Source organism: Pelophylax lessonae, assembly GCF_965119305.1.
Source record: "Pelophylax lessonae genome assembly, chromosome: 1".
NCBI classification, from domain to species: domain Eukaryota; kingdom Metazoa; phylum Chordata; class Amphibia; order Anura; family Ranidae; genus Pelophylax; species Pelophylax lessonae.
Genome location: NC_138768.1, coordinates 895,684,337 through 895,712,026, shown reverse-complemented (window position 1 = coordinate 895,712,026; position 27,690 = coordinate 895,684,337). Strand labels below are relative to the sequence as shown.

Here is a 27,690-nt window from a genome sequence, read left to right as displayed (position 1 = left end):
TTCTTAGGTGCTGGACCCTGGGATCCGGACCCTTGGTAAAACCAACCCCAAAGGCATTCCGGCAGGGTGCTCTACAGGTCCAAGGGAGTGGCCCCTAAAAAAACAAGGGGACCCAGTCCTTGAAGGTCGACAAGTGACTGAAACCCGCCGTGATGGGTGAAGATTGGATTCTTGTTATAAGCAGAATTCTGCAGCGGAATGATAAGTTCACTTTAAAAATATTTGTATGTACTGTTCTCCTCGGAGTTACAGATACCAAGTGCCATGTTTAGGTCTCCACCTGATGGCAGTAGGTTTATCAGCTGTGACAAAGCGTACCTTGTTTTCTTACCTTCTGCTTTCACCCCCTGTTGCTTGGTGTGCAGGTTTTCACCTGGGCGCAGATTCGCCCGCACATTCGCCCCCTCTGTGGCATCCCTGTGGCGAAGAATAGTACGGCCGCGCACCAATCTTTGCTATTTATGGGCACAAACGTGCACGTGGAGCCAGAAGGGGGCGTGTCTTCATGTGATTGGCGTGCACGTGGATGCGGACCTGCATGTAGCAACTTTTTAAGGAAGTGTTCCCAGCGTGCGAGCTTCTGTCAGAGGCTGGAGGGGTTGCAGTGCGTGAGTCACTGGGTGCATGTATACTGGCACGGACAGGTTCTGTATCTTTGGGATAATCAGTGCTGTGTGTGAGAAGCTGATAGCTTGGCACAAGCCTTGAGTACACTAAAGTTAGTACCTCCAAGTTTTCTTGCCTGGAGCAATGTCCTCCCGAAAGAGGAGTGGGGGGGGGGGGCACAGCTGGAAGGGGCACTGTTGTACCGTCGTCAGGACTAAAGGATCCTAGCTGTGCTTCCTCCTAGGATTTTTGTTCCTCCCAAAAGGTTTTCTCTATTTTATCCAATGGAGGAAAAGTTCACGAGAAAATGGAGTATTCCTACTGTGGATGCTTCCATTTCTTCTCACAAAAGTTTAACTTGTCCTGTGGATAAAGCCCAGGTTTTTAAAGATCCAGCTGATAAGAAGTTAGAATCTTTGCTAAAAGCCTCCTTTGCTGTTGCAGGGTCTGTGATACAACCAGCAGTGGCAGCCGTAGGAGTTTGTCAGTCTTTAAAAGACCGTATCAAGCAAGTTTCCAAGACGGTTTCTCCTCAAGAAGAGTCTGTGGAAGATTTGACAGATCTAAAATTCTGTTTTGCAGTGGATGCTCTTAAAGACTCCATACAACAAATGTCACGGTTTGTTCTTTTGTCAGTTCATATGCGCAGAATCCTGTGGCTAAAAAGCTGGTCTGCGGAAATGCCGTGTAAAAAAAAATTGCTGTCTGACTTTCCCTTTCATGGGGAACGCCTATTTGGTGACAATCTGGATAAATATATCCAAAAGATTTTGGGGGGGGGGGGGGGTGAGTGCGTTGCTTCCAGTTAAAAAGAAAAGCAAGCGTCCTTCTTTTAGGATTCCCAGCACACTCAGTTGGGTGGTTGCGGGGAAAGCTGCTATGGTTCTCGGGGGTCTGGGTGGGAATAATTCAGGACAACTAGGTTATTTCCACTATCTCGCAGTGGTACAACCTAGAGTTTTGGGTGTTTCCTCATCCTCAGTTTGTAAAGTCAAACATACCTAAAGATCCTCTACAGAGAAGATCTCTTTTTCTGGCTTTGGACCACAAAGAGTGATTACAGAAATTCTGGACGCTGAAAAATTCAAGGGTTTTTACTCAAATATTTTCGTAGTCCCCATGCCAAACAGGGACGTGAGACCTATTCTGGATCTCAAACCTCTGAACCAGTTTCTAAACATTCACACTTCTGGATGGAGTCAATTCGCTCAGGCATGGCCTCTCTGCAGGGAGGAGAATTTCTAGCATCCATAGACATCGAGGATGCATACCTTCACTTGCCTATCTTTCCGGCCCATCAAAGGTTTTTACGTTTTGCTGTAGAAAAACTTCATTTTGCAGTTTGTGGCTCTGTGTTTCGGGTTGGCCACAGCTCCACGAGTGTTCACAAAGTTCCTAGCCCCAGTATTTGCTGCTCTAAGGTCTCAAGGAATAGCAAATCTAGACGATCTGTTACTTATAACCCGATCAGCTTCCGCTCTAAGCCAGAATGTGTTCCGGACAGTTCAGTTCTTAGAACGTCTGGGTTGGATTCTGAACTTAGCGAAGTCAGCATTGCAGCCGGTCCAGCTTCTAGAAAATGTGACTTGCAAAGGTCATTTTTGCCGTCAAGAAAGGTTGTAGACCTGAAGGATCTGGTTCGGCCCGTAAGAATGAAAAAGTATCCTTTTGTAGGTCTTTGCATGAGGTTATTAGGGAAGATGGTGTCCTCTTTGGAAGCAGTTCCCTATGTTCAATTCCATGCCAGCCCTTTACAGAACAACATTCTGCCAGCCCTGAGCAGAAAAATCCAGGCCTTAGATTGGTGCATGTCTCTGGTACCAAGGGTACGTCAGAGTCTAAGTTGGTGGTTGATGGCCAGGAATTTGGAAAGAGGGAAATCCTTTCTTCCAGTAGTCTGGAAAGCGGTGACTACAGATGCCAGTCTGTCTGGCTGGGGAGCAGTTTTGGAGGAAGCCACTGTCCAAGGAAAATGGTCTTGGGTAGAAAAGAGTCTTCCTATCAATATCCTGGAAAGCCAAGAAGTTTGTCAGGCAATAAAGCACTGGACGCCCAGACTTCGGGGGTTACCCTGTCAGGGTACAATCCGGCAATGCCACGGTTGTGGATTATATCATCAGGGAGGCACCACGAGTCAGTCAGCCCTGAAGAAGGTGGATCGGATACTGTCCTTGGTGGAAATATTTGTTCTATGCCTGTCGGCCGTTTTTCATTCCGGGAATAGTCGTCAGCAGATGTTTCCGGGGGAATGGTCCTTACACCCCGAGATCTTTGCATTGATCTGCCAATGCTGGGGGGGGGGGGTCCCGGATGTAGATCTATTGGCACACAGGTTCAACAAGTTGAAAAAGTTTGTGTCCAGGACCAGGGATCCACTCAGTCGGAGTGGATGCCTTGGTGACTCCTTAGGAGGAGTTTTCCTTGAGCTATACCTTCAGCTGTTGCCGCGTCTTCTATGCAGGATCCAGGTAGAGGGAGATTCAGTAATCCTGGTGGCTCCAGCGTGGCCCAGGAAGTCTCGGTACACGCAAATTCTAAAGTTGGCAGTGGCAAGGCCTTGGGTTCTTTCACTGCATCGGGACCGTCCAATATTCCACCCTGCTTTACTGTCTCTAAATTTGATGGCTTGGCTATTGAAGCCTGGATCTTGAAGGAGTGAAGTGTATCTGGTCCTGCAGTCTCTACCCTGATTAACACTAGAAAACCAGTCTCTAGAGGCATTTATTACAGTCTGGAAGTCTTACATTTCCTGGTGTGAGGCCAGGAAATGGCATCCTTGTAAAAATATAATCGGGAGAATTCTATCTTTCTTGCAAGTAGGGGTAGATATGAAGTTAGCCTTAGGCACTATTAAGGGTCAAATTTCGGCCTCATCGTTTCTTTTTCCAGGGAACGATCGCTTTGCAATCCTTGGTTCGAACCTTTATTCAAGTGGTGTTACGTATGCTTCAGCCAGTAAGGCCACCATTGGGATCTAAATTTGGTGCTGGCAGTTTTACAGCCTTTTGAGCCCATGGGGCAGCTTTCCTCTGGTTCTTTTGACCAGAAAATTAGTCTTTTTGGTTGCAGTAACTTCAGCCAGAAGGGTATCAAAGATGGCGGCTCTTTCTGGTGAAGAGCCATTTTCTATTTTACATCAAGGTAGGGTAATTCTACGTCCACACCCAGGTTTTTTGCCCCAGGTGATATCCGCTTTTCATTTTAATCAGGACATTATACTGCCTTCCTTCTTTCCAAATCCTCAAACAGCAGAGGAAAGGTTATTCCATTCTCTTGATTTAGTACGGAAATTCAAGATTTATATGAAGAGGTCAGCACAGATCCGTAAGACCAACAATTTGTACTGCCAGAAGGGCCCAGGAAGGGGTTGGCAGCATCTCAATTTACTATTTCTCAATGGATTTGCCAGGTTGTTACCCAGGCGAATGGTTGGTTTAAAAGGGAAGGATCCAACTTTTCCGGTAAACTCTACCAGAGGAGGAGTAGGTGCCTCTTGGGCACATCGCCATCCAGCTTCTATGACTCAGATTTGCAAGGCCGTGACTTGGTCTTTGGTGCATACATTCACTTGATTCTATCGGATGGATGTTAGGACCCAGGAGGAGTCTGCATTTGGCCGTAGTGTCCCCCTCCCCTCAAGTGCATTGCTGTGGGACGTCCCATATAGTAATAAATATGGCTGCTCTGTGCCCTGTGATGTACGATAAAGAAATATGAATTTTTCCTACAACTTACCGGTAAAATCCATTTCTTGGAGTAGATCATGGGACTCAGAGGTCCCTCCCCTCTTATCTGGGATATTTATTCCTTGCTACAAAACTCAGGTACTTCCTGTATGGGAGGAGTTATATGGGGGGACTTCCTGTATGGGAGGGGTTATATGGGGGGACTTCATGTATGGGAGGGGTTATATGGGGGGACTTCCTGTATGGGAGGGGTTATATGGGGGGACTTCCTGTATGGGAGGAGTTATATGGGAGGAACTTCCTGTCTATTGGTTGCCAGTGTCCATTCACCTGTAGGTGGCGTATAACCCGGATAGTAAGAATATGGCTGCTTGGTGTCCATTCACCTGTAGGTGGCGTATAACCCGGATAGTAAGAATATGGCTGCTCGGTGTCCCGTGATCTACTCCAAGAAATGGATTTTACAGGCAAGTTGTAGGAAAAATCCATATTTTAGTCATCATACATCACACCCTTCAGCCTTTTTGATTGGGTGGGGGTTGGCTTAGTGACACCCTCTAGACCAGTGATGGGGAACCTTGGCACCCCAGATGTTTTGAAACTACATTTCCCATGAAGCTCAACTACACTGTAGAGTGCATGAGCATCATGGGAAATGTAGTTCCAAAACATCTGGAGTGCCAAGGTTCACCAACACTGCTCTAGACCATCAAGCAGGGGTGTTAAACTGGCAGCCCCCAGCTGTTGCAGAACTACAAGTCCCATCATGCCTCTGCCTGTGTGAGTCATGTCAGCCTTGCAATGCCTCATGGGACTTGTAGTTCCGCAACAGCTGGAGGGCCACCAGTTTGACACCTGTGCTAGAGGGTCACCAAAAAGCTGCTGCAGTTGTCAGTGGAGAGCTCTGAACCTTCAACCATTTCCATGCCGGAGTGCTGAGAGCCCTTTCTGAGGGCCAGTGACTCTGTTTCATGGCTTCCTCTGGTATCCGGGTCAGGAAAATGGACCGGTCATTTCACTTCTAAGGACACTTAAATAACTGAATGTGGATTGTCTGTACCGTCCACACATGGGTCCTCCTATCACAGACAGCCTATGGGGAGAGAGAGAGTGGCTGCACATTTCATCCTTCTCTTCTCACGCAGATGCCAGAGACTCCATCGCCAGGGTCGTCTACTCCCGCATGTTCGGCTGGATTGTCACAAAAGTCAATGAACTCCTGGCTGGTGATGTGAAACGCGGGGCCACGGTGCAGGAAATAGGTGAGTGACATGTCTGTGGGAGGGGGGCAGAGTGCCGTGTCTGTGGGAGGGGGGTGTAGTGGCGTGCCTGTGGGAGGGGGTGAAGTGTCGTGCCTGTGGGAGGGGGCGAAGTGTCGTGCCTGTGGGAGGGGGGCGAAGTGTCGTGCCTGTGGGAGGGGGGCGAAGTGTCGTGCCTGTGGGAGGGGGGCGTAGTGTCATGCCTGTGGGAGGGGGGCGTAGTGTCGTGCCTGTGGGAGGGGGGCGAAGGGGGGCGAAGTGTCGTGCCTGTGGTAGGGGGGCGAAGTGTCGTGTCTGTGGGAGGGGGGTGTAGTGGCGTGCCTGTGGGAGGGGGGCGAAGTGTCGTGCCTGTGGGAGGGGGGCGTAGTGTCATGCCTGTGGGAGGGGGGCGTAGTGTCGTGCCTGTGGGAGGGGGGCGAAGGGGAGGGGGGCGAAGTGTCGTGCCTGTGGTAGGGGGGCGAAGTGTCGTGCCTGTGGTAGGGGAGCGAAGTGTCGTGCCTGTGGTAGGGGGGCGAAGTGTCGTGCCTGTGGTAGGGGGGCGAAGTGTCGTGCCTGTGGTAGGGGGGCGAAGTGTCGTGCCTGTGGTAGGGGGGCGAAGTGTCGTGCCTGTGGTAGGGGGGCGAAGTGTCGTGCCTGTGGGAGGGGGGCGAAGTGTCGTGCCTGTGGGAGGGGGGCGAAGTGTCGTGCCTGTGTGAGGGGGCGAAGTGTCGTGCCTGTGGGAGGGGGGCGTAGTGGCGTGCCTGTATGAGGGGGGCGAAGTGTCGTGCCTGTGGGAGGGGGCGAAGTGTCGTGCCTGTGGGAGGGGGCGAAGTGTCGTGCCTGTGGGAGGGGGCGAAGTGTCGTGCCTGTGGGAGGGGGGCGAAGTGTCGTGCCTGTGGGAGGGGGGCGTAGTGTCATGCCTGTGGGAGGGGGGCGTAGTGTCGTGCCTGTGGGAGGGGGGCGAAGGGGAGGGGGGCGAAGTGTCGTGCCTGTGGTAGGGGGGCGAAGTGTCGTGCCTGTGGTAGGGGAGCGAAGTGTCGTGCCTGTGGTAGGGGGGCGAAGTGTCGTGCCTGTGGTAGGGGGGCGAAGTGTCGTGCCTGTGGTAGGGGGGCGAAGTGTCGTGCCTGTGGTAGGGGGGCGAAGTGTCGTGCCTGTGGGAGGGGGCGAAGTGTCGTGCCTGTGGGAGGGGGGCGAAGTGTCGTGCCTGTGTGAGGGGGCGAAGTGTCGTGCCTGTGGGAGGGGGGCGAAGTGTCGTGCCTGTGGGAGGGGGGCGAAGTGTCGTGCCTGTGTGAGGGGGGCGAAGTGTCGTGCCTGTGGGAGGGGGCGAAGTGTCGTGCCTGTGGGAGGGGGGCGAAGTGTCGTGCCTGTGTGAGGGGGCGAAGTGTCGTGCCTGTGGGAGGGGGGCAAAGTGTCGTGCCTGTGTGAGGGGGCGAAGTGTCGTGCCTGTGGGAGGGGGGCGAAGTGTCGTGCCTGTGGGAGGGGGCGAAGTGTCGTGCCTGTGGGAGGGGGGCGAAGTGTCGTGCCTGTATGAGGGGGGCGAAGTGTCGTGCCTGTGGGAGGGGGCGAAGTGTCGTGCCTGTGGGAGGGGGGCGAAGTGTCGTGCCTGTGGGAGGAGGGCGAAGTGTCGTGCCTGTGGGAGGGGGGCGAAGTGTCGTGCCTGTGGGAGGGGGGCGAAGTGTCGTGCCTGTGGGAGGGGGGCGAAGTGTCGTGCCTGTGGGAGGGGGGCGAAGTGTCGTGCCTGTGGGAGGGGGGCGAAGTGTCGTGCCTGTGGGAGGGGGGCGAAGTGTCGTGCCTGTGGTAGGGGAGCGAAGTGTCGTGCCTGTGTGAGGGGGGCGTAGTGGCAGGCCTTTGGGAGAGGGGGCGAAGTGTCGTGCCTGTGGTAGGGGGGCGAAGTGTCGTGCCTGTGGTAGGGGGGCGAAGTGTCGTGCCTGTGGTAGGGGGGCGAAGTGTCGTGCCTGTGGTAGGGGGGCGAAGTGTCGTGCCTGTGGGAGGGGGGCGAAGTGTCGTGCCTGTGGGAGGGGGGCGAAGTGTCGTGCCTGTGGTAGGGGGGCGAAGTGTCGTGCCTGTGGGAGGGGGGCGAAGTGTCGTGCCTGTGGTAGGGGAGCGAAGTGTCGTGCCTGTGTGAGGGGGGCGTAGTGGCGTGCCTTTGGGAGAGGGGGCGAAGTGTCGTGCCTGTGGTAGGGGGGCGAAGTGTCGTGCCTGTGGTAGGGGGGCGAAGTGTCGTGCCTGTGGTAGGGGGGCGAAGTGTCGTGCCTGTGGTAGGGGGGCGAAGTGTCGTGCCTGTGTGAGGGGGCGTAGTGGCGTGCCTTTGGGAGAGGGGGCGAAGTGTCGTGCCTGTGGTAGGGGGCGAAGTGTCGTGCCTGTGGTAGGGGGGCGAAGTGTCGTGCCTGTGGTAGGGGGGCGAAGTGTCGTGCCTGTGGGAGGGGGGCGAAGTGTCGTGCCTGTGTGAGGGGGCGTAGTGGCGTGCCTTTGGGAGAGGGGGCGAAGTGTCGTGCCTGTGGTAGGGGGCGAAGTGTCGTGCCTGTGGTAGGGGGGCGAAGTGTCGTGCCTGTGGGAGGGGGGCGTAGTGGCGTGCCTGTGTGAGGGGGGCGTAGTGGCGTGCCTGTGGGAGGGGGGCAGAGTGGTCGTGCCTTTGGGAGAGGGGGCGAAATGTTGTGCCTGTAGGAGGGGGCGGAGTCCCATGCTTGGGGGAGGGGGTGGTGTGTGTGAATGGATCAATGGACACTAACATGCAGAAACATTGAAATCCCATGCCTGTCTTTTGCTAGTATAATGGGGGATGGGCTCAGATCTGCTGAGGACACACCCAACAAATTTTTCCGGCCTTTCCCTTCATTTTTCTTTCAGTGGATTTTTCATTGGCTTCAATCCGGATTCCTCCCTGCAGCGTTGCCCGCGCTGGGCGGGGAGTTGCCCGCGATCTGTAATCTTTCCTGCCATTCAGCATAAAGGAAGCGTCAGCCCTCTGCTTCCCTGGTCTCTCCTCAGTTCTCATCGGCCATCTGCCTGGGGGTGTGATCACCTGAGACCCCGCCTACTGCTGCGGGCCCACAGCGCAACATGTCTCACATAGACACAGAGGGGACAGTCCGGCTTCTGCAGGTCACCCCAACCCATAGTACTCCAATGGTTCTGGGGGTATCTACTCTGACCCCTGCCATCGGAAGCATGGTCCCCATATATATTCTCTATTCTACCTCCCCCAATCAGAGAACTCCATACCCACTGTGGAATTTTTGGCCACTGACCTCAGAGGCTCCCAATTCTCTCTGGCACCAACTCCTGCAGAGTCCATCTCTGACACCCCCCCCCCCCCCCCAGTACTTGGATCAGGCCAGGCCACCGCTCACTGTGACCATCTCTGACCCCCGAGTACTTTGATCAGGCCAGGCCGCCGCTCACTGTGACCATCTCTGACCCCCCCCCCCGCCCCTGAGTACTTTGATCAGGACAGGCCGCCGCTCACTGTGACCATCTCTGACCCCCGAGTACTTTGATAAGGCCAGGCCACCGCTCACTGTGACCATCTCTGACCCCCCCCGCCCCTGAGTACTTTGATAAGGCCAGGCCGCCGCTCACTGTGACCATCTCTGACCCCCCCCCCCCCCGCCCCTGAGTACTTGGATCAGGCCAGGCCGCCGCTCTCTGACTCGGAAGGTTCCCACCCAACATGGATCTCTGAAGAGATTGTTCAGCACCACAGCCTCCGGTCCTCATCTCAGAATTGGTTGGAGGATAGGCCTGCAAAGTCTTCCCGTTGGACCCCCTATTTGAGTTCTCCTTTCTATATGGACCAGATACTCCCTGAAGGTTCCTGTAGAGAATTTGTTATATGGGGGTTCTCACTACCCTACCCAGGGACACCAGGAGATCAGTAGTAGGCATGCAGACCTTTAAGGATTCTACTTCCAGGCATTTGACTCCTTCCTTAGACCCCCAGGTTGTACTGACTGCTGCTTCTGCCATCCGTTCTGTGTTGTTGGTAATTGAATTTGTCCAGCGGCCAGTGCCGGGACATGGGGTGGGCAGGAGGGGTGGCTGCCTGCTGCCCTGGGCGCTGTGGTACCTTGTGAGGTGGGGAGGCTCCACAAGGAGGTTGTTGGGAGGGGGAATTTAGGGATGGCAGGGTAAAATAATTGCTCTAGGAGGGGACATTTGGGGAGCTGTGCTAGGAGAAGTGATTTCAGGGGATTTGAGTTGGGAGGGGTAATGGGGGGAACAAGATTTGTGCTAGGATGGGGAGTTTTGGTGGGTTTTTGCTAAAATAAGTAATATGGTAGGGGAGGGTGCTGGGAGGGAAAACATTTTTTGTGTGGGAGGGATTTGTTCTAGCAGGGATGATTGGGGGTATTTTGGGGACTGGGGAGAATTTGTACTGGGAGGGGGGATTTGGAGTGGGGGAGGGATTTGTTCTAGCAGGGATGATTGGGGGTATTTTGGGGACTGGGGAGAATTTGTACTGGGAGGGGGGATTTGGAGTGGGGGAGGGATTTGTTCTAGCAGGGATGATTGGGGGTATTTTGGGGACTGGGGAGAATTTGTACTGGGAGGGGGGATTTGGAGTGGGGGGTTAGAATTTGTGCTCGGAGGGGAAATTTGAGGGGTAAAGGATTTCTACTAGGTGGGGGTAATTTTTTTTCTGGGGATGGATTTATGCTGGGGGCATTTGGGGAATGGGGATTTTTGCTAACGCATAATACTCATACATTTTTTTTGGGGGGGGGGGCGCGCAATTAGGCATGTTCGTCTTGGGCTCTGGATGACCTGGTCCCGGCACTGCCAGCCATTTTTTGGGTTTGATCTCTCATGGAGAATGTGGATCAAATATCTGGAGCATTCTCCTCCAGTTTTTGGTGGCTTATTACCAACCATCTGACCTTGGGCTCTTCAGCCCTGAACTTCACACTGAGTAGCGCTGCCACAGGAGGCCGGAGCATATTCCTGCCTCAACTTGGGAGGTTTAAGGAGAGGTTGGCTGAATCCCTACCTTTCTCTTACGTCCTCCGACAGTCGCCGCCTCTTCATATTCGTCACATATGGGGTATTAGACTTTGCTCCGAAGGAGTAGCTAGGCAACAGAATATGTTAACAATAAAGCTTTAACATATCCCACCCTCAAGGGGTGGTCCCCTCAGTCAATACCCTCCTACTTCCTGCAACCATATCTCAGTTTCAATGTCTAGCTTGTCAGGAGTGGCTGGCTTTTTCTGTGTTGGGGCTTTCTGCCCCAGACTCTTTCTTCTTTTTAATATTTTGTTTGAGTTTTTCTCTCTACCTTTACTTAGCTGTTATTTTTGTCAGCATTAGTTAGTTCTTCTGATGAAGAGGATCATGCGGACTGGGTCTCGGGCTGATCCCCCTGGTCGCAGGTCGTGGGTCAGTGGCTTCCCAGTCTGCCATCGAGCGTTCAGCCAGGTAACGCTCCTGGCACAGTGAATGACCCATCCCTGTTCGGTGCAGGGATGATTGGTGAGGTGGCTACCTCACTGGACGCCGTGCGGTTTCTTAACCCCCATTCTGTGCGTCTTGTATGCGACTCTCCCTGCCTCATGTGCAGCGGCTTGTTCGCCTGTGCGGGTCCCCCACGCCATGTGAGGTAAGTGTATTTATGTGGGGACCTGTCTGTCTGGGGGGGTGTCAGTCTGGGACTGTGTAACCTGCCTCTATTCACACTGCTTGTCTCCCTATCTCTCGGCTGCATGCTGTGGGCTGCAAGGGGGGGGGGGGGAGCTGTGTGACACTGTGTGTGTCAGCCTTGTCAGTGTGAGAAGCTGTGTGCTGTGGGGCATGTTTTGTGGCATGTTTGGGCATATACAGCGATCGCTGCGGCGATCTGACATGTATTCCTATACAGGGATGTCACGTGTGCATTACTGCACTGTGGAGCGGCGGTTTCGGCGCCAAACGGCGCCATTTTGCCTACACTCGCTCCGGCCGCATGTTTTACATGCATGGCGGCCATTTTCTTGTAGCCTCCATAGGCTTTCATAGAGCGCCCTGGCAGCATCACTTCCTCTTTCCAGGAACACCGATCGAGGCAGCAGCAGCGGCGAGGGTCTCCTCAGGTTTTATCCTTCTGTTTCTTGCTATCCATTGCCTGTGTTCAGTTTGCATATTCCCTGTGGGGGTCTCATTGTGCTTGAGTGTGGTGCGGTGGGCTGCGCTTGCCGCGCTTGCTTAAAGGGGCAGCTAACCCTTTATTGTCTGGCATTACAGGGGCAATGGATTCTCAGGAGGGCAAATTTCCTACAGTATTGGTGGAAAGCCAGGGGACCGCTGTTTCCCCCCCAGGGGGGCATTTAGCCACTATTGTGGCTGGCCTTGCTGCTCAGGTGCAAATGCTGGTGGCTGCTCAATCTACTAAAAGGCCCAGAGTTGCTCTGTCCTCTGATTCTGAGGGTGAAGGTGATGGGGCTGTTATGGCGGGGGCCTCCTTATCGGGGTCCCGCTCCTCCCTAGATCTAGTGGGGTCCGAGGTGGAGGCTGAAGTTGAGGGGGTTGATAATTCTCCCCCTGGCTCGCCTGAAGAGCTTGCAATCATGGATGAATTGATTGCTTCCATAAAGCAAACGCTGCGTTTGCAGGATGAAGTGTGTCCTCCCGCTGCCTTGGCGGCCTATGGGACGCAGAGAAAACGCAGGACGCCGCAGGTTTTTCCCTGCAATGCTGATTTTCAGCGCGCTGTTAAGGAACAATGGCGCGATCTGCGCAAACCTTTTGCGGTACCAAGTAAATTCAAGCTGCGTTATCCTTTCTCACCTTCCACTGATGAACGGTGGTGTGTGCCTCCCCCAGTGGATCATGCAATTGCGGTTTTAAACAAATCCACTGCGATTCCTGCAGAGGGTTCCCCTGTTTTCCGTGATGCCACGGATAGGAGACTGGAGTCTCTTGCCCGTCATACTTATTCTGTTACGGGTTCTATGCTTAAAGCTCTGTTTGCTTCTCTCATGGCGGCCCAGGCGATTGCAAGTTGGACGCAGATGCTTAGGCGCGTCCTAGTGGCCGACTCGGCCTCACCGGCGACCCTGGATATGGTGGATCAAATCCACCAGGGTGTCATGTATCTGTGTGATGCGGACCTGGACCTGGTTCCATTGGCTGCACGTGTGCACAGCGTGGCGGTGTTGTCTCGCCGCCTGGTTTGGTTGAAATGTTGGTCGGTGGACCAATCTTCACGTAAGACCTTAGCCAATCTACCTTATGATGGGTCTCGCCTTTTTGGGGAGTCCTTGGATGTGTTGATTAAGGGGATCACCGGGGGTAAGAGCACTCTCTTGCCCCATTTCCCCAAGGCTAAGGGGGCTTCTGGGAAGAAGCATGCTAATTTTCGGCCCCCTCAGGGGTCCTTTCGTGCCTTTCGGCCGCACTACAAGGGCAAGCCGTTCAAAGGTCAAGGCTCTCAGAAGAAGCCCTGGTCTGGAAAGCAGAAGTCCGGTCAATCCGGATCCGCAGCCCATAACAGTGCGGCCTGAAGGGGCGCCCTCACCCAGTTTTGGGGTGGGGGGACGCTTGCTCGGTTTTCTTCAGCCCTGGTTGGCCCGTGTGCGGAACAGATGGGTTCAGGAGATCGTTCGATCTGGTTACAAGATCGAGTTTCTCTCTCGGCCGGAGAGCAGATTTTTTCCCTCAAATCTTCAACTGTCTCCAGAGCGTTTGCGGGACCTACACCTGGCGGTGCGGGACCTGAGGGCTCAGGGAGTGGTGGTTCCGGTGCCTCATCGGGACAGATTTCGGGGGTTTTATTCCAATCTGTTCACCGTGCCCAGAAAGGAGGGCAAGGTTCGTCCAATTCTGGACTTGAAGGCTCTGAACTGCTCTGTGCGGGTTCGCAAGTTCCGCATGGAATCCCTGCGTTCGTTGGTGGCTGCCCTGGTTCTGGGGGAATTCATGGCCTCCATTGATTTGAAGGATGCGTATCTTCACATCCCCATTTTCGAGGGTCACCAGAGGTTCCTTCGATTTGCCATTGCGGAGGATCACTACCAGTTCGTGGCGTTGCCTTTTGGTCTCGGCTCCGCGGGTCTTCACCAAGGTGCTTGCACCGGTTCTGGCATTATTGAGGGCCCAGGGCATTTCTGTCCTGGGGTATCTGGACGACATTCTGGTTCGGTCTGCGACCAGCCAGGGTCTGGAGAAGGACCTGTCTGTCACGATGCAAACTCTGCAGGAGTTTGGTTGGACGATAAATTTTCCAAAGTCGACACTGAGTCCGTCGGTTCGTCTTCCCTACCTGGGAATGATTCTGGACTCGGTGCAGGCGAAGGTCTTCCTGCCGGAAGACAAACTCAGAACTCTTCAGGAGGAAGTCAGGTCCCTCAGGGACGTTCCGCACTCGTCTCTGCGGACGTGCATGAGATGTCTGGGATTGATGGTCTCGGCCTTCAAGGCGATTCCCTTCGCCCAGTTTCACACGCGGGGTCTCCAAGCGGAGATCCTGTCCAGGTGGGACGGGCGACCTCAATCTCTGGATCTTCAAATCTCGTTGAGTCATCGCACCAGAAGAAACCTTCTGTGGTGGCTCCAGTCCCCGTTGGTGTCCGGGGGCAAGTCGTTTCGTCCTGTCTCGTGGACGGTGATCACCACGGATGCCAGCCTGTCGGGCTGGGGTGGTGTTCTGGGCGTTCTATCCGCCCAGGGAACTTGGTCGGAGGGGGAGTCTTCCCTTCCGATCAACATTCTGGAATTGCGTGCGATAAGTCTCTGTCTTCATCGCTGGACGGACCGGCTGCAGGGCTGCCCGGTTCGGGTGCAGACGGACAATGCCACGGCGGTGGCCTACATCAACCACCAAGGGGGCACCAGGAGTGCCCGAGCGGCTCGAGAAGTGGCCGACATTCTGTCTTGGGCCGAGACTCATGTCCCGGCGATAACGGCGGTTCACATTCCGGGGGTGGAGAACTGGCAGGCGGACTATCTGAGTCGCCAGACTCTGGATCAGGGGGAATGGTCTCTCCACCCGGCTGTCTTCCAGATGTTGTGCGCGAAGTGGGGTCTTCCAGATATGGACCTGTTCGCGTCTCGTCTCAACAACAAGGTGAAAAGGTTCGTGGCAAGGACGCGCGACCCTCGGGCAGACGCGTCGGACGCGTTAGTGGCCCCGTGGCATCAGTACAGGCTGATGTACGCGTTTCCACCGATTCAGTTGCTGTCCAGGTTCCTTCGCAGGTTACACTCGGAACGCAGCACGGTGATTCTTGTGGCACCGGACTGGCCTCGCCGGTCCTGGTACGCAGACCTCGTGAATCTGGCGGTCGACGCCCCGTGGCGTCTGCCTCTTCGAGACGATCTACTGTCTCAAGGACCGATATACCATCCTGCTTTACAGTCGCTGGCTTTGACGGCCTGGCTGTTGAGACCGAGGTCCTGAAGGAGAAGGGTCTCTCTCCAGAGGTCGTTCATACTTTGATCAACGCGAGGAAGTCTTCCTCTGGGAAGGTTTATTACCGTACTTGGAAGGCCTATTTTGCTTGGTGTGAGTCCAGGGGGTTTTCACCCCGCACGTACTCGGTTTCCCGTGTGCTGTCTTTCCTTCAAACGGGTGTCGATCAGCGTTTGGCGCTGGCTACGATAAAGGGTCAAGTGTCTGCCCTGGCCGTTCTGTTTCAACGTCCCGTGGCTTCCAACTCCTTGGTTGGCACTTTTGTTCAGGGTGTGCGGCATCTGGTTCCCCCGAGGCGGGATCCTCTGCCCCCTTGGGACTTGAATCTCGTTCTGTCTGTGTTGCAACGTGCTCCTTTTGAACAGATCAGGGAGATCTCATTGTCTATGTTGTCCAAAAAGGTCGCCTTTTTGGTGGCAAAAACTTCGGCTCGCAGAGTGTCGGAGCTGGCAGCTTTGTCCTGCAAGTCTCCGTACCTGGTTGTTCATTTGGATAAGGTGGTCTTGCGACCTAATCCTTCTTTTCTTCCGAAACGAGTTTCGGAATTCCATCTTAATGAGGATATTGTCTTACCTTCGCTGTGCGCGAAGCCTAAACATCCAAAGGAGGTGAGATTACACTCTCTGGATGTTGTTCGGGCGATAAGGGTTTACCTTAAATCGACTGAGTCTTTTCGAAAGACGGACTCCTTGTTTGTTCTTCCAGAGGGTCCTCGGAAGGGCATGGCGGCTTCGGCCTCTACCATCGCCAAATGGATCAGGCAGACCATTGAACAGGCCTATGCTTTGCAGGGGAAGGTTCCCCCTGTGCCTGTGAAGGCGCACTCTACTAGATCTTTGGGCCTGTCGTCATGGGGCTTCTGTAGCCCAGGTGTGTAAGGCGGCGACCTGGTCGACCGTACACACGTTCACAAGATTCTACAAAGTAGATGTTCAGGCATCGGCGGATGCTTCCTTTGGCCGCAAGGTTCTTAGTGCGGCAATTCCCTAGGGTCCCTTGTTGGGGACCTCTAGCTGTTGGGATAAGTTTTTTATCCCCTGGTTTTTTGTCTTTTCCTGGGTTGTTGCTCCTGTTGAGCACTTGTTTTTTCTGTTGCCCAGCTGGTTTCCTTCCTTTGGTAAGGTTCCTTTCTTTGATGCGGAGACTGCGTTGCCTTTTCGGCGCGGATGCGTTTCCCACCCCTCATGTTTGCACTGCTTTGGGACGTCCCCATATGTGACGAATATGAAGAGGCGGCGACTGTCGGAGGACGTAAGAGAAAACGGAATTTTTGTAAAATCTTACCTGTAAAATTCCTTTCTCTGAGTCCTCCGACAGTCGCCGCCCCCGCCCCTCTTTTGGGGTTTGGTTGTATACTCTACTGCTATTCCACTAAAACTGAGATATGGTTGCAGGAAGTAGGAGGGTATTGACTGAGGGGACCACCCCTTGAGGGTGGGATATGTTAAAAGCTTTAATGTTAACATATTCTGTTGCCTAGCTACTCCTTCGGAGCAAAGTCTAATACCCCATATGTGACGAATATGAAGAGGCGGCGACTGTCGGAGGACTCAGAGAAAGGAATTTTACAGGTAAGATTTTACAAAAATTCCGTTTTTTCCATCTACTTCTGCAGTAGGTGCCCTCAGGCCACCACAGCCGCTCTCCTATTCAGCTTATATAGCTTAAACCCAGAAGTCAGCAAACCTCTTGAACAGCCTTTTCCATGTTGTTGCACCCCCACTTCTATAAATTGGGGGCTGATTGTGTACCCTGGAGCATCCTTGAGTAGTTTCCTCTTTTTGCAGAGAGACCCTTTTTCAGCCCACAGGCTAATCACTTGCTCATGGCGCCCCCTTCAGGCGCTCCTTAGTATTTCCCCTGTGCTACCATTCAGGATACTGCACCTTCCCCATGAAGATCCTCTTTCATTAGGTGATGAAGCCCCAGGTGGTAAATGATACTTCCCTTCAGAGGGACTCCTGACCTACATGTAGTACCTTCAGTACCTGAATATTCAGTGTCTCCTGGCCGCAGGTACTTTGTACTTTGTGGAGCATCAGCCTTTGTGTTCAGTGCTGTCCTGTGAAGAGAATCGACTCTACAGACCCTTGTAGCCTGTACCTTCCCGAAGGGCCTGGCAACTGCAAGATCTATCCAGTTCAAGCTTGGCCAAGTTTCAACATTGGCAAATACTTTTCACTTGGGAGGAAAGTAGTTCAGTTTAGCCCTTGCTTATAAGGTTTACACCCTGTGTACATTTAGGGAGGTTACCATGGTTGGAGCCTAGATTGCTTGGGAATCGCCCATCAGAGTGGTTCTCACCATTGTTGGAGCGTAGATTGCTGGGGGGAACTCCCATGAGAGTGGTTCTCATCATCAATGGAGCGTAGATTGCTGGGGGGAACTCCCATCAGAGTGGTTCTCATCATCAATGGAGCGTAGATTGCTGGGGGGAACTCCTATAAGAGTGGTTCTCATCATCAATGGAGCGTAGATTGCTGGGGGGAACTCCCATGAGAGTGGTTCTCATCATCAATGGAGCGTAGATTGCTGGGGGGAACTCCCATCAGAGTGGTTCTCATCATCAATGGAGCGTAGATTGCTGGGGGGAACTCCCATCAGAGTGGTTCTCACCTTCAATGGAGCCAAGATTGCTGGGGGGAACTCCCATCAGAGTGGTTCTCACCATCAATGGAGCCTAGATTGCTGGGGGGAACTCCCATGAGAGTGGTTCTCATCATCAATGGAGCATAGATTGCTGGGGGGAACTCCTATAAGAGTGGTTCTCACCATCAATGGAGCCTAGGTTGCTGGGGGGAACTCCCATGAGAGTGGTTCTCATCATCAATGGAGCGTAGATTGCTGGGGGGAACTCCCATGAGAGTGGTTCTCATCATCAATGGAGCGTAGATTGCTGGGGGGAACTCCCATCAGAGTGGTTCTCATCATCAATGGAGCGTAGATTGCTGGGGGGAACTCCCATCAGAGTGGTTCTCACCTTCAATGGAGCCTAGATTGCTGGGGGCAACTCCCATCAGAGTGGTTCTCACCATCAATGGAGCCTAGATTGCTGGGGGGAACTCCCATGAGAGTGGGTCTCACCATCAATGGAGCCTAGATTGCTGGGGGATCACCCATCAGAGTGGTTCTCACCATCAATGGAGCCTAGATTGCTGGGGGGGGAACTCCCATCAGAGTGGTTCTCGCCATCAATGGAGCCTAGATTGCTGGGGGGAACTCCTATCAGAGTGGTTCTCACCATCAATGGAGCCTAGATTGCTGGGGGAACTCCTATCAGAGTGGTTCTCACCATCAATGGAGCCTAGATTGCTGGGGGCAACTCCCATCAGAGTGGTTCTCACCATCAATGGAGCCTAGATTGCTGGGGGGAACTCCCATGAGAGTGGGTCTCACCATCAATGGAGCCTAGATTGCTGGGGGATCACCCATCAGAGTGGTTCTCACCATCAATGGAGCCTAGATTGCTGGGGGGGGAACTCCCATCAGAGTGGTTCTCGCCATCAATGGAGCCTAGATTGCTGGGGGGAACTCCTATCAGAGTGGTTCTCACCATCAATGGAGCCTAGATTGCTGGGGGAACTCCCATCAGAGTGGTTCTCATCATCAATGGAGCCTAGATTGCTGGGGGGGGGAACTCCTATCAGAGTGGTTATCACCTTCAATGGAGCCTAGATTGCTGGGGGGGGAACTCCCATCAGAGTGGTTCTCGCCATCAATGGAGCCTAGATTGCTGGGGGGAACTCCTATCAGAGTGGTTCTCACCATCAATGGAGCCTAGATTGCTGGGGGAACTCCCATCAGAGTGGTTCTCATCATCAATGGAGCCTAGATTGCTGGGGGGGGGAACTCCTATCAGAGTGGTTATCACCTTCAATGGAGCCTAGATTGCTGGGGGGAACTCCTATCAGAATGGTTCTTAACCTCCTGTCCTTTTTCAGACCTCCCCCTTGTTCTGTTGTCCCGGCCTTGGGATCTAAAGCAGCCCAATGGACCTGTCTCAATGGGCCAGATAGCGCTTCAGGCGACTGAGGTTGTTTCTTCTCCCTATACCCGGAAGGAATCCACTCGCCAGAGTACCCCTATCCCCAGTGCTACTGTCTGGTTCCTCACAACAAACTGCCTCCTCCACATCGGGTTGGATCTTGCCTTGGCAAAGTCTCGTAGTTTGGACTGTTTGGCACTATGTAGATTTTGCAGTGCCTACAGATCAAGGAAGGACAATGGTCCGGGGTTCTGGACAATGTGAAGAGTATTCGCCTTGCTTGCACTTTCTTTCCTAAAGACGATGCCTTGGGAATTGGCTCTCCTCAACTGGTAGCCTCTGAGCCAAGAGAAGAGGTTTGTGCACCTCAGATCATACATAATGGGTGGAGATCATAGGAAGGCCCTGTGCCCCCTGGACTCATTTGTTGCAGGTACCCTTTCCCAAGGATAAGTATGTATGCCTGGAGGAGTTTGTGGGACCAGTTCACTTTTTTGGTTAACCCCCACAGCCTCTTGGGAAAGGAAACTAGATGCCTTCCTTTGTTCTATCCTTAATTAGGTGCATGGTCTGGGGTGTTGGGAGCTTCTTAGACCTTTCAATGTGGTCCAGGTTTAGGCAGGCTCCCCAGCATTCCACTACAGGCCCCCTTTTTCTGCCTAGTCAGGACTAAGGACCTCCTTCCTTGCTGGGATCTCTGGTCATGGTAAATTTTTTTCTTTTAAATAGATTTTTTTGCTCCTGGATTTTCCTGTGAGATCTACAATCAACTGCCGGACTGGGGGATGGGATGGATAATCTAGATCCAGTGGTCACCCCAGTCTGGCCAGCAAGTGCATGCAGACCTCAGCTCTGCGCTAGGTTAGCCGCGGCATAGCCCCACCGGACGGGGGCTGGCCTGCGAGTTAAACGTCTCGTGAGGTTGCATATGACCGGGCCTCGGCCCGAGTCACAGCATTCCTCCTGGCCGACAGCCCCCCCATTTCGATGGCGAGGGATTCTGTCTGAAGAGGTGCCCACCTGGCTCCTGGTATTATGAGTAGATGTCCCCCCTCTCCCCCTAGAGCAGTGGTTCTCAACTCTGGTCCTCGGGACCCACCAACAGGCCAGGTTTGCAAGATACCTAAATTATATCACAGGTGATCTCATTTGCTGCTCAGTGATTGCAGTACTCTAGTCTGCATCTCTCCAAGGTAATACTTAAACTCTGGCCTGTTGGTGGGTCCCGAGGACCGGAGTCGAGAACCACTGCCCTAGAGGGCTTTAGGGTGGACGCGGGCCCCTCCATTGGACGGTTGTTTCCCCGGGTTCCCCTCCCCCCCCGTTAGGCACCCCCCTCACCCGTCCCCCCATCCTACCCCCCCCTTCCACTAATGCTGGGGCTGTGTGGTTATCTGGTACACCTCCTGAGGTGGGGGCAGAGTGCTATGCTGGTGAAGGGGAGTGCACCGCCAGCAACCGGAGGATCGGCTGTGCGGGAGTGGGGGTTGTACCTGGTGGGGGCTCCTGCCAGGGCCCCTAAGGCCTGTGCTTGTCCTGAGGCCTTAGGAATCCCTCCTAGTACTGCGCAGGGCCACCATTTTCTTGTAGCCTTTGTGCTTAAATGCTCGGTGACCATGTTTGTGTAGTCCGGCGGGCATTTTGCGGTGGTTTGCCATAGAAAACAGCATGGACCATGACAGTCGAGCCCTATGGAAGGCGATTTCGGCAATGGGAGCCCCTTATCCCCTGGTGCTGACTTGTGGATCCTTTCTTTTCCTGATCGCCATACATGCAGTGCAGATTCTCCTGGTGGCTGCGGTGCCTGGTTTCTGCAGGGTGGGGAGTCTGGTGAGGTCCTCTCCCTCTCTGCTGAGGTTTGATTGGGGCTCTGTGACTGGCGACCGGGTGTGCTGTCAGAGCGATGGGGGTGTCCCTTAGTAGTGTTTTACACTTTTTTGTGGGGTCCCCCTGGTGACTCATGGAGTCTTTTAGAGCACAACTCCCCACCTAATCCCCTCTCTGAGGCCGCAGGGCCCTCTGGGTCCCAACCATCCATCGACGCACTGACGGCGGTTCTGGAGTCCTTAGTGTCCTGGGTGGAGTTGGCTTTTGGGCGACGGGCTGGCCAGAAAAAAAAAAAAAAAGCGCCCCCCGCCTTCCCCGTCCTCCTCTGTCCACTCAGATCCTAAATCTGATTCAGCCGCTGCGGAAGTAGGTCACCCTGCATGGGTCTGCGACCACGCACCCAGAATCCTCAGACAGTGAGGATGATTCCTCCCACATCTGTAACTGCGTACAAAAAGGTGCTGGGGGAAGCACTGATTGTATCTGTGCGTGAGACCTTAAAGATGGAGGATGCAGCTGCAACAGAGGTGCGCGTTCCCTTTGGCACTCACAAGCCATCCAGAGCGGCAAGGGTGTAACCTTTCCCCTTCTATTTTATTAGAATTGTCACTAAAGAGTGGGGGTGACCAAAGCATCCTCTTGGGGTCCCTAAGCGCTTTGCTAGGCGATACCCCTATGAGGAGTCCTTTATTAAGAAGTAGACTGTTCCACTGGTGGTGGACCCTCCGGTTTCCAGATTAAACAAGGCAACCATGATTCCAGTTGAAGCATCCCCGGCTTTTAATATAATATGTACACCCTGGCTGGTTCAGCACTGAGGCCGATATTCACCATTGCCCTGGTGTCGCAGGCAAGCTTTATACCGTGACCTTGAAGAACGGCTTCCCCCTGCCTTTGCTGAGCTGGCAGACCAGCTGCTCCAGGGGCTGCTCCAGGGGCTGCTCCAGGGGCTGCAGTTTCTGTGATGCCTCTTTGGATGCGGCTCCTTTAGTTGCTTGGGTCTCTGTTTCGACAGTGGTCCTTTAGCTCAAATGCTGGTCTGCAGACCAGACTTCTAAAAAGGCCTTGACTGATCTTCCCATTTAAGGAGATCGCCTGTTTGGTGCTACCCTGGATGACATCAATAAAAGTCTCACAGGGGGGGCAGGGTTCCCTTCTTCCACAGGCTACTAAGGGCAAGGACCCTCGTCGTAGATGTGGGCCCTCCCTCTCGGCTTAGAAGAAGTTTTTTTTCATCCCTCAGTGTCGACTGACGTGGGATCAAAGCCCTTCAGGGCCTCCTCTGGAGGATCCAAGCAGACTTGGCAAGTCGAGAGCAGGCTTCTCCAGACCCAAGGACAGGGCCCCTTCAGCTTGAAGGTGCGCCCTCACCCATATCTGGGGTAGGGGGACATCTTCGCTGGTTCCCGGACCCGTGGACTTCCCCGGTACAAGAAAAGTGGGTCCACAAAGTCATTTGGTCCAGCTACAAGATCAAGTTTTGCTTTTGTCCCCCGGCATGGTTCTTTCCTTCCAACTTGTGCCTGTGCCAGGACCGCTTACAGGGTCTGTTTGGGGTGGTACAGGACCTGTTACTTCAAGGGGTGATTGTCCCGGTTCCGACTTCAGAAAGTTTTCATTCCAACCTGTTCCCAGTTCCCAGGAAGGAAGGCACGGTGTGTCCAATCCTGGCCCTTAAGGCGCTGAACTGCTTTGTGCAGGTGCAGAAGTTCAGGATGGAGAGTCCATTTGCACGGTGGTGGCATCTCTGCATCAGGGGATTATCTCGCCTCTATCGACATCAAGGATGCTTACCTTCACATTCCAATATGTGCCGGTCACCAGCGCTTCCTCCGCTTTGCCATGGGAGAGGAGCATGATCATTTTGTGGCGTTACCCTTTGGTCTCACTTCTGCCTTTTGGGTCTTCACAAAAGTGTTAGCCCCGGTGCTAGCATTGTTACCCCGATGGGGGATCGTGGTACTGGGCTACTTGGACGACCTCCTTCTGTGAGCGGAGTCTCCCTCTGCTCTGCTGAAAACCTGGAAATAGCCATACGAACTCTGAGGGAGTTTGGCTGGATTCAGAATTTTCAGAAGTCTTCTCTGGTTCCGCCCACAAAGCTGGACTATCGGAGTCTGACTTTGGACTCGGCCCTAGCAAGAGCGCTCCTTCCTCTGGACAAACTCCATAAACTGTAGGCTGCAATTCATCTCGTGCTGTCCAGCAGATGGTAATCCCTCCGGACTTGCATGCGAGTGCTGGGCCTTATGGTGTCTACCTTTTTGAGGCGGTCCTGTTTGCACGGTTCCATATGAGGTCCCTGCAAGGGAGATTCTGATCAATTGGAACAAGACTCTGCAGTTTCTGGACAACCAAACCCAGCTGAGCCAGGGTGCAAAAGGGTCCATGATCTGGTGGCTTAGTTCCCTGGCGCTCCGGCAGGGCAAATCCTTCCTCCCCTTCTATTGGACGGTGGTCACCGCGGATGCCAGCCTGTCGGGGTGGGGAGGCATTTCCCACAGAAATTCTGCTCAGGGGGTCTGAACCCTCGAAGAGTCTAGACTACCGATCGATATCCTGGAGCTCCGAGCGATCAGACTGTGCCTGGAACATTGGACGGATCATCTCCAAGGATGTCCAGTGTGCATTCAATCAAACAATTCCACAGTTGTGGCTTATGTCAATAACCAAAGGGGCACTAGAAGTGACCTGGTGGCTCTGGAGGTAGCTGACATTCTCAGGTGGGCAGAACGTTCCTTCCAGCCCTTTCCGCCGTACACATTACCGGCGTGGAAAACATAGTTACATAGTTACATAGTAGGTGAGGTTGAATAAAGACAATAGTCCATCCAGTTCCCCCTGTGTAGGTGTGTGTGGCTGTAATCATCTCTCATACCCCTGAATGTTCTGATCCTTGAGATGTACGTCTAAGAGTCTCTGAAAGCCACCATACTTCCCGCAGAAACCACCTCTTGTGGTAGAGAATTCCACAATCTTGTAGCCCTAACAGTAAAGAACCCCCCAAGTTGCCTGAGGTTAAAACACTTCTCCTCTAATCGCATTGTATGTCCTTGTGTCCTCATGCAATCCCTTCGACTGAATAGCTTTTTTTCTAAGCTGAGATCACCATTGAGGTATTTATAAATTGCTATCATGGCGTCTCTTCTCCAGGGAGAATAAATCAAGCGATTGCAGACGCTCTTCATAATTAAGGTCCTCCAATCCCCTAATCAGTTTAGTTGCCCTTCTCTGGACACTCTCCAGCTCCAACACATCCCTCCTGAGGACTGGCGACCAGAACTGGACAGAATACTCCAGATGAGGTCGGACCAGAGTTTTATAAAGTGGAAGGATTATAGTCTTATCTCTGGAATACATCCCTTTCTTTATGCATGCTAATATTCTGCTGGCTTTGGCAGCTGCCGCTTGACATTGCATGCTGTTGCCTAATCTATCATCAACCAAGACTTCCAGATCTTTCTCCATTTTTGATTCCCCCAAGGGTTCCCCTCCTAACGTGTATTGTGTTTTTATGTTTTTACTCCCCAAGTGCAAAACCTTACACTTCTCCACGTTAAACCTCATTTGCCATGTCGTTGCCCACTCTGTTATTTTGTCCAGGTCATTCTGTAGGATCTCTGCTTCATGCTGTGAAGTTATTGCCCTGCCCAATTTTGTGTTATCTGCAAAAACTGATATCGCACTACTGATCCCGACCTCAATGTTGTTTATGAATAAATTGAACAAGGTTGGTCCCAGGACTGAGCCCTGGGGGACCCCGCTTACCACCTCAGACCAGTCTGAGTATGCGCTGTTTATTACCACCCTTTGGACACGCCCCTTTAGCCAGTTCCGTATCCAAGATCAAACCCTGCTGTCGATGCCTGCATACCTTATTTTATAAATTAAGCGCTTGTGGGGAACTGTATCAAACGCCTTAGCGAAATCCAGGTACACCACATCCACTGGTCTGCCCCTATCTAGCTCACAGCTCACCTCCTGGCAGGTGGATTACCTCAGTCGGCAGGCATTGGACCAGGGGGAATAATCTCTTCATCCAGAGGTGTTTCATCAGTTGTGTCTCCGGTGGGGCACCCCGAGATGGATCTGTTGGCGTCTCGGCTCAACAGAAAGGTGCAGAGGTTCTGGTGGCTGGATCACGGATCCTCTGGTGGATGCCACAGAAGCGCTGGTGGCCCTGTGGGGTCAGTATCGTCTGATTTAGGTCTTCCTTCCTCTCAAGCTTCTGCCAAGACTTCTACGCAGGATTGAGGCAGAAGAGATTCCAGTCATCTTAGTTGCCCCGGACTGGTCTCTTCGGGCTTGGTACGCCGATCTGGTGCGGCTGGTCGCCGACATTCCTTGGAGCTTCCTCTCAGGGAGATCTGCTTTCTCAAGGGCCAGTCTTCCACCCTGCTTTACAGTCACTGGCTTTGACGGCTCGGCTGTTGAAAGGCAGGTACTGAAGGATAGGGGTTGGTCTGAATTGGTGATTCCAACGCTTTTAAAAGATAGGAAATCTACTTCTAGGATAAAGATCTACCATCGTACGTGGAAGACGTACATCATGTGGTGTGAGTCCCTTGGGGTTCATCCTCGTTCCTTCTCAGTGGCTCGGATCTTGACCTTCCTTCATGGAGGGTTTGAACCAAAATTTGCCTTTAAGTACCATCAAAGGCCAGGTGTCGGCATTGGCGGTCTTCTTTCAATGGCCCTTGGCCACACACTCCCTGGTGCGTACCTTTCTTCAGGGTGTTCGCTGTTTGGTTCCTCCAGTCTCCGTTGCCGCCTTGGGACCTCAATTTTGTGCTTTTGGTCATCCAGAAGTTTAGCTTTCAGATTCTTCCGGAGATTCCCTTGTTTATGCTGTCTCAGAAGGTGGGAATGAGGACATTGTGTTGACTGGTGGCTCACAGAGATAAGGTGGTTCTTCCCCCCTGTCCGTCATTCCTTCCAAAGGTTGTCTCTGATTTCCATTTGGATGAAGACATTGTGTTGCCTTCCCTGTGTCCCAGGCCTAAACATCTGAAGGAAATTGCCATGCATGCCTTGGATGTGGTCCGGGCAATTAGAGAGTACCTGGAAGCTATGGAGTCTTTTAGGAAGTCAGACTCACTATATGTACTCACGGATGGGTCTCGGACAGGGTTGTCCACTTCCTCTGCATTCCTCTAAATGTTTGACTTACTGTAAAATTAATTTTTCTGATGTTCATTGACGGACACAGCAACCCCCCCCCCCCCCCACCCCTCTGTGGAGTTGTATTTTCTCTGGCACTGCTTGTAACAAAACAGAGTACCTATAGCAGAGAGGGGGAGTTTACCCCCTGGGAGACCGCCTTAGGCATAGCCAGACTTTTTTTCTGCCTAGTGTCCTACTCCTGTGGGGGGGCAGTATAACCCAATGGTTAATATCCAGAGCTGTGTCCGCCAATGAACATCAGAGAAATGAATTTTACTGTGATTCAAAAATCCTATTTTCTTGCTGATGTCCCTGCACACACCAGATACCGGTGTACCCATGATTTGCCCATATTGGATGGAAGGTGAGCCGTCCTGTGTCTGGCTGATATAATATATATATGATAAATCTATATCATTTAATGTTACTGGTAAAAATCCCTCCTCATATTGGACACTGAAGAGTCTTCCTTTTCTCTTCTCAGGTATTTTGGATATTTTTGGCTTTGAGAATTTTGCTGTGAATCGCTTTGAGCAATTGTGTATAAACCTGGCCAATGAGCAGCTGCAGAACTTCTTCAACCATGTGAGTCTATAATGATTATATGCATACATAATCCTACAACAGAGGGGGGGGTATAACGCATATTATAATGGATATGTTTTGTATCTCAGCACATCTTCCTGATGGAGCAGCAGCATTATCTGCAGGAAGGGATCCAGCAAGATGCCGTCACCTTTGTTAACAACCAGCCTATCTTGGTACGTAGTGCCAGTGATTGTCTCCTCCCACAGGAAGAGATCACATGACCAGTTTTAATACTTTATAAGGTCTTTTCTTTTATTTATCTTCTCACGCTTTGCTTTAATCTCAGTCACCCTTCTGTCTTTTCCTCTAAGAGGAGGCTCCCAGATACCCACCTTATGGGGATCCGTCTCTCGGTATAGATTAGTCATGTCATGGCAGTAGACACAGATGGTGCTCTCTGTAGATGACCTATGGATGATTGGGGTGGTGGTCAGTTCTCTGTTTTCGGAGTTGGTGTTGTCTCTCTATAGATGACCTATGGATGGTTGGGGTGGTGGGCAGTCCTCTGTTGTCGGAGTTGGTGATCTCTCTATAAATGACCTATGGATGATTGGGGTGGTGGTCAGTCCTCTGTTTTCGGAGTTGGTGTTGTCTCTCTATAGATGACCTATGGATGGTTGGGGTGGTGGGCAGTCCTCTGTTGTCGGAGTTGGTGATCTCTCTATAAATGACCTATGGATGGTTGGGGTGGTGAGCAGTCCTCTATTGTCAGAGTTGGTGTTGTCTCTCTATAAATGACCTATGGATGGGTAGGATGGAGGGCAGTCCTCTGTTGTCGGAGTTGGTGATCTCTATCGATGACCTATGGATGATTGGGGTGGTGGGCAGTCCTCTGTTGTCGGAGTTGGTGCTCTCTATAGATGACCTATGGATGATTGGCGTGGTGGGCAGTCCTCTGTTGTCGGAGTTGGTGATCTCTCTATAAATGACCTATGGATGGTTGAGGTGGTGGTCAGTCCTCTGTTGTCGGAGTTGGTGTTGTCTCTCTATAGATGACCTATGGATGGTTGGGGTGGTGGTCAGTCCTCTGTTGTCGGAGTTGGTGCTCTCTATAGATGACCTATGGATGGTTGGGGTGGTGGGCAGTTCTCTGTTGTCGGAGTTGGTGATCTCTCTATAGATGACCTATGGATGATTGGGGTGGTGGGCAGTCCTCTGTTGTCGGAGTTGGTGATCTCTCTATAGATGACCTATGGATGGTTGGGGTGGTGGGCA

The 27,690-nt window shown here is 52.8% G+C and overlaps 1 protein-coding gene across 1 annotated transcript in view; it reads left to right on the top strand.

The window, feature by feature from the left end:
* Positions 1 to 27,690, top strand: part of LOC309550980 (myosin-IIIb-like) — a gene marked incomplete at its 5' end in the record, with an annotated part of 122,881 nt that overhangs the window by 42,175 nt on the left and 53,016 nt on the right. The window contains 3 exons of the mRNA XM_082251400.1: positions 5,438 to 5,554; positions 26,372 to 26,472; positions 26,562 to 26,648. Coding sequence (XP_082107526.1) covers positions 5,438 to 5,554; positions 26,372 to 26,472; positions 26,562 to 26,648 — 305 coding nt within the window. The remainder of the gene's footprint in view (positions 1 to 5,437; positions 5,555 to 26,371; positions 26,473 to 26,561; positions 26,649 to 27,690) is intronic.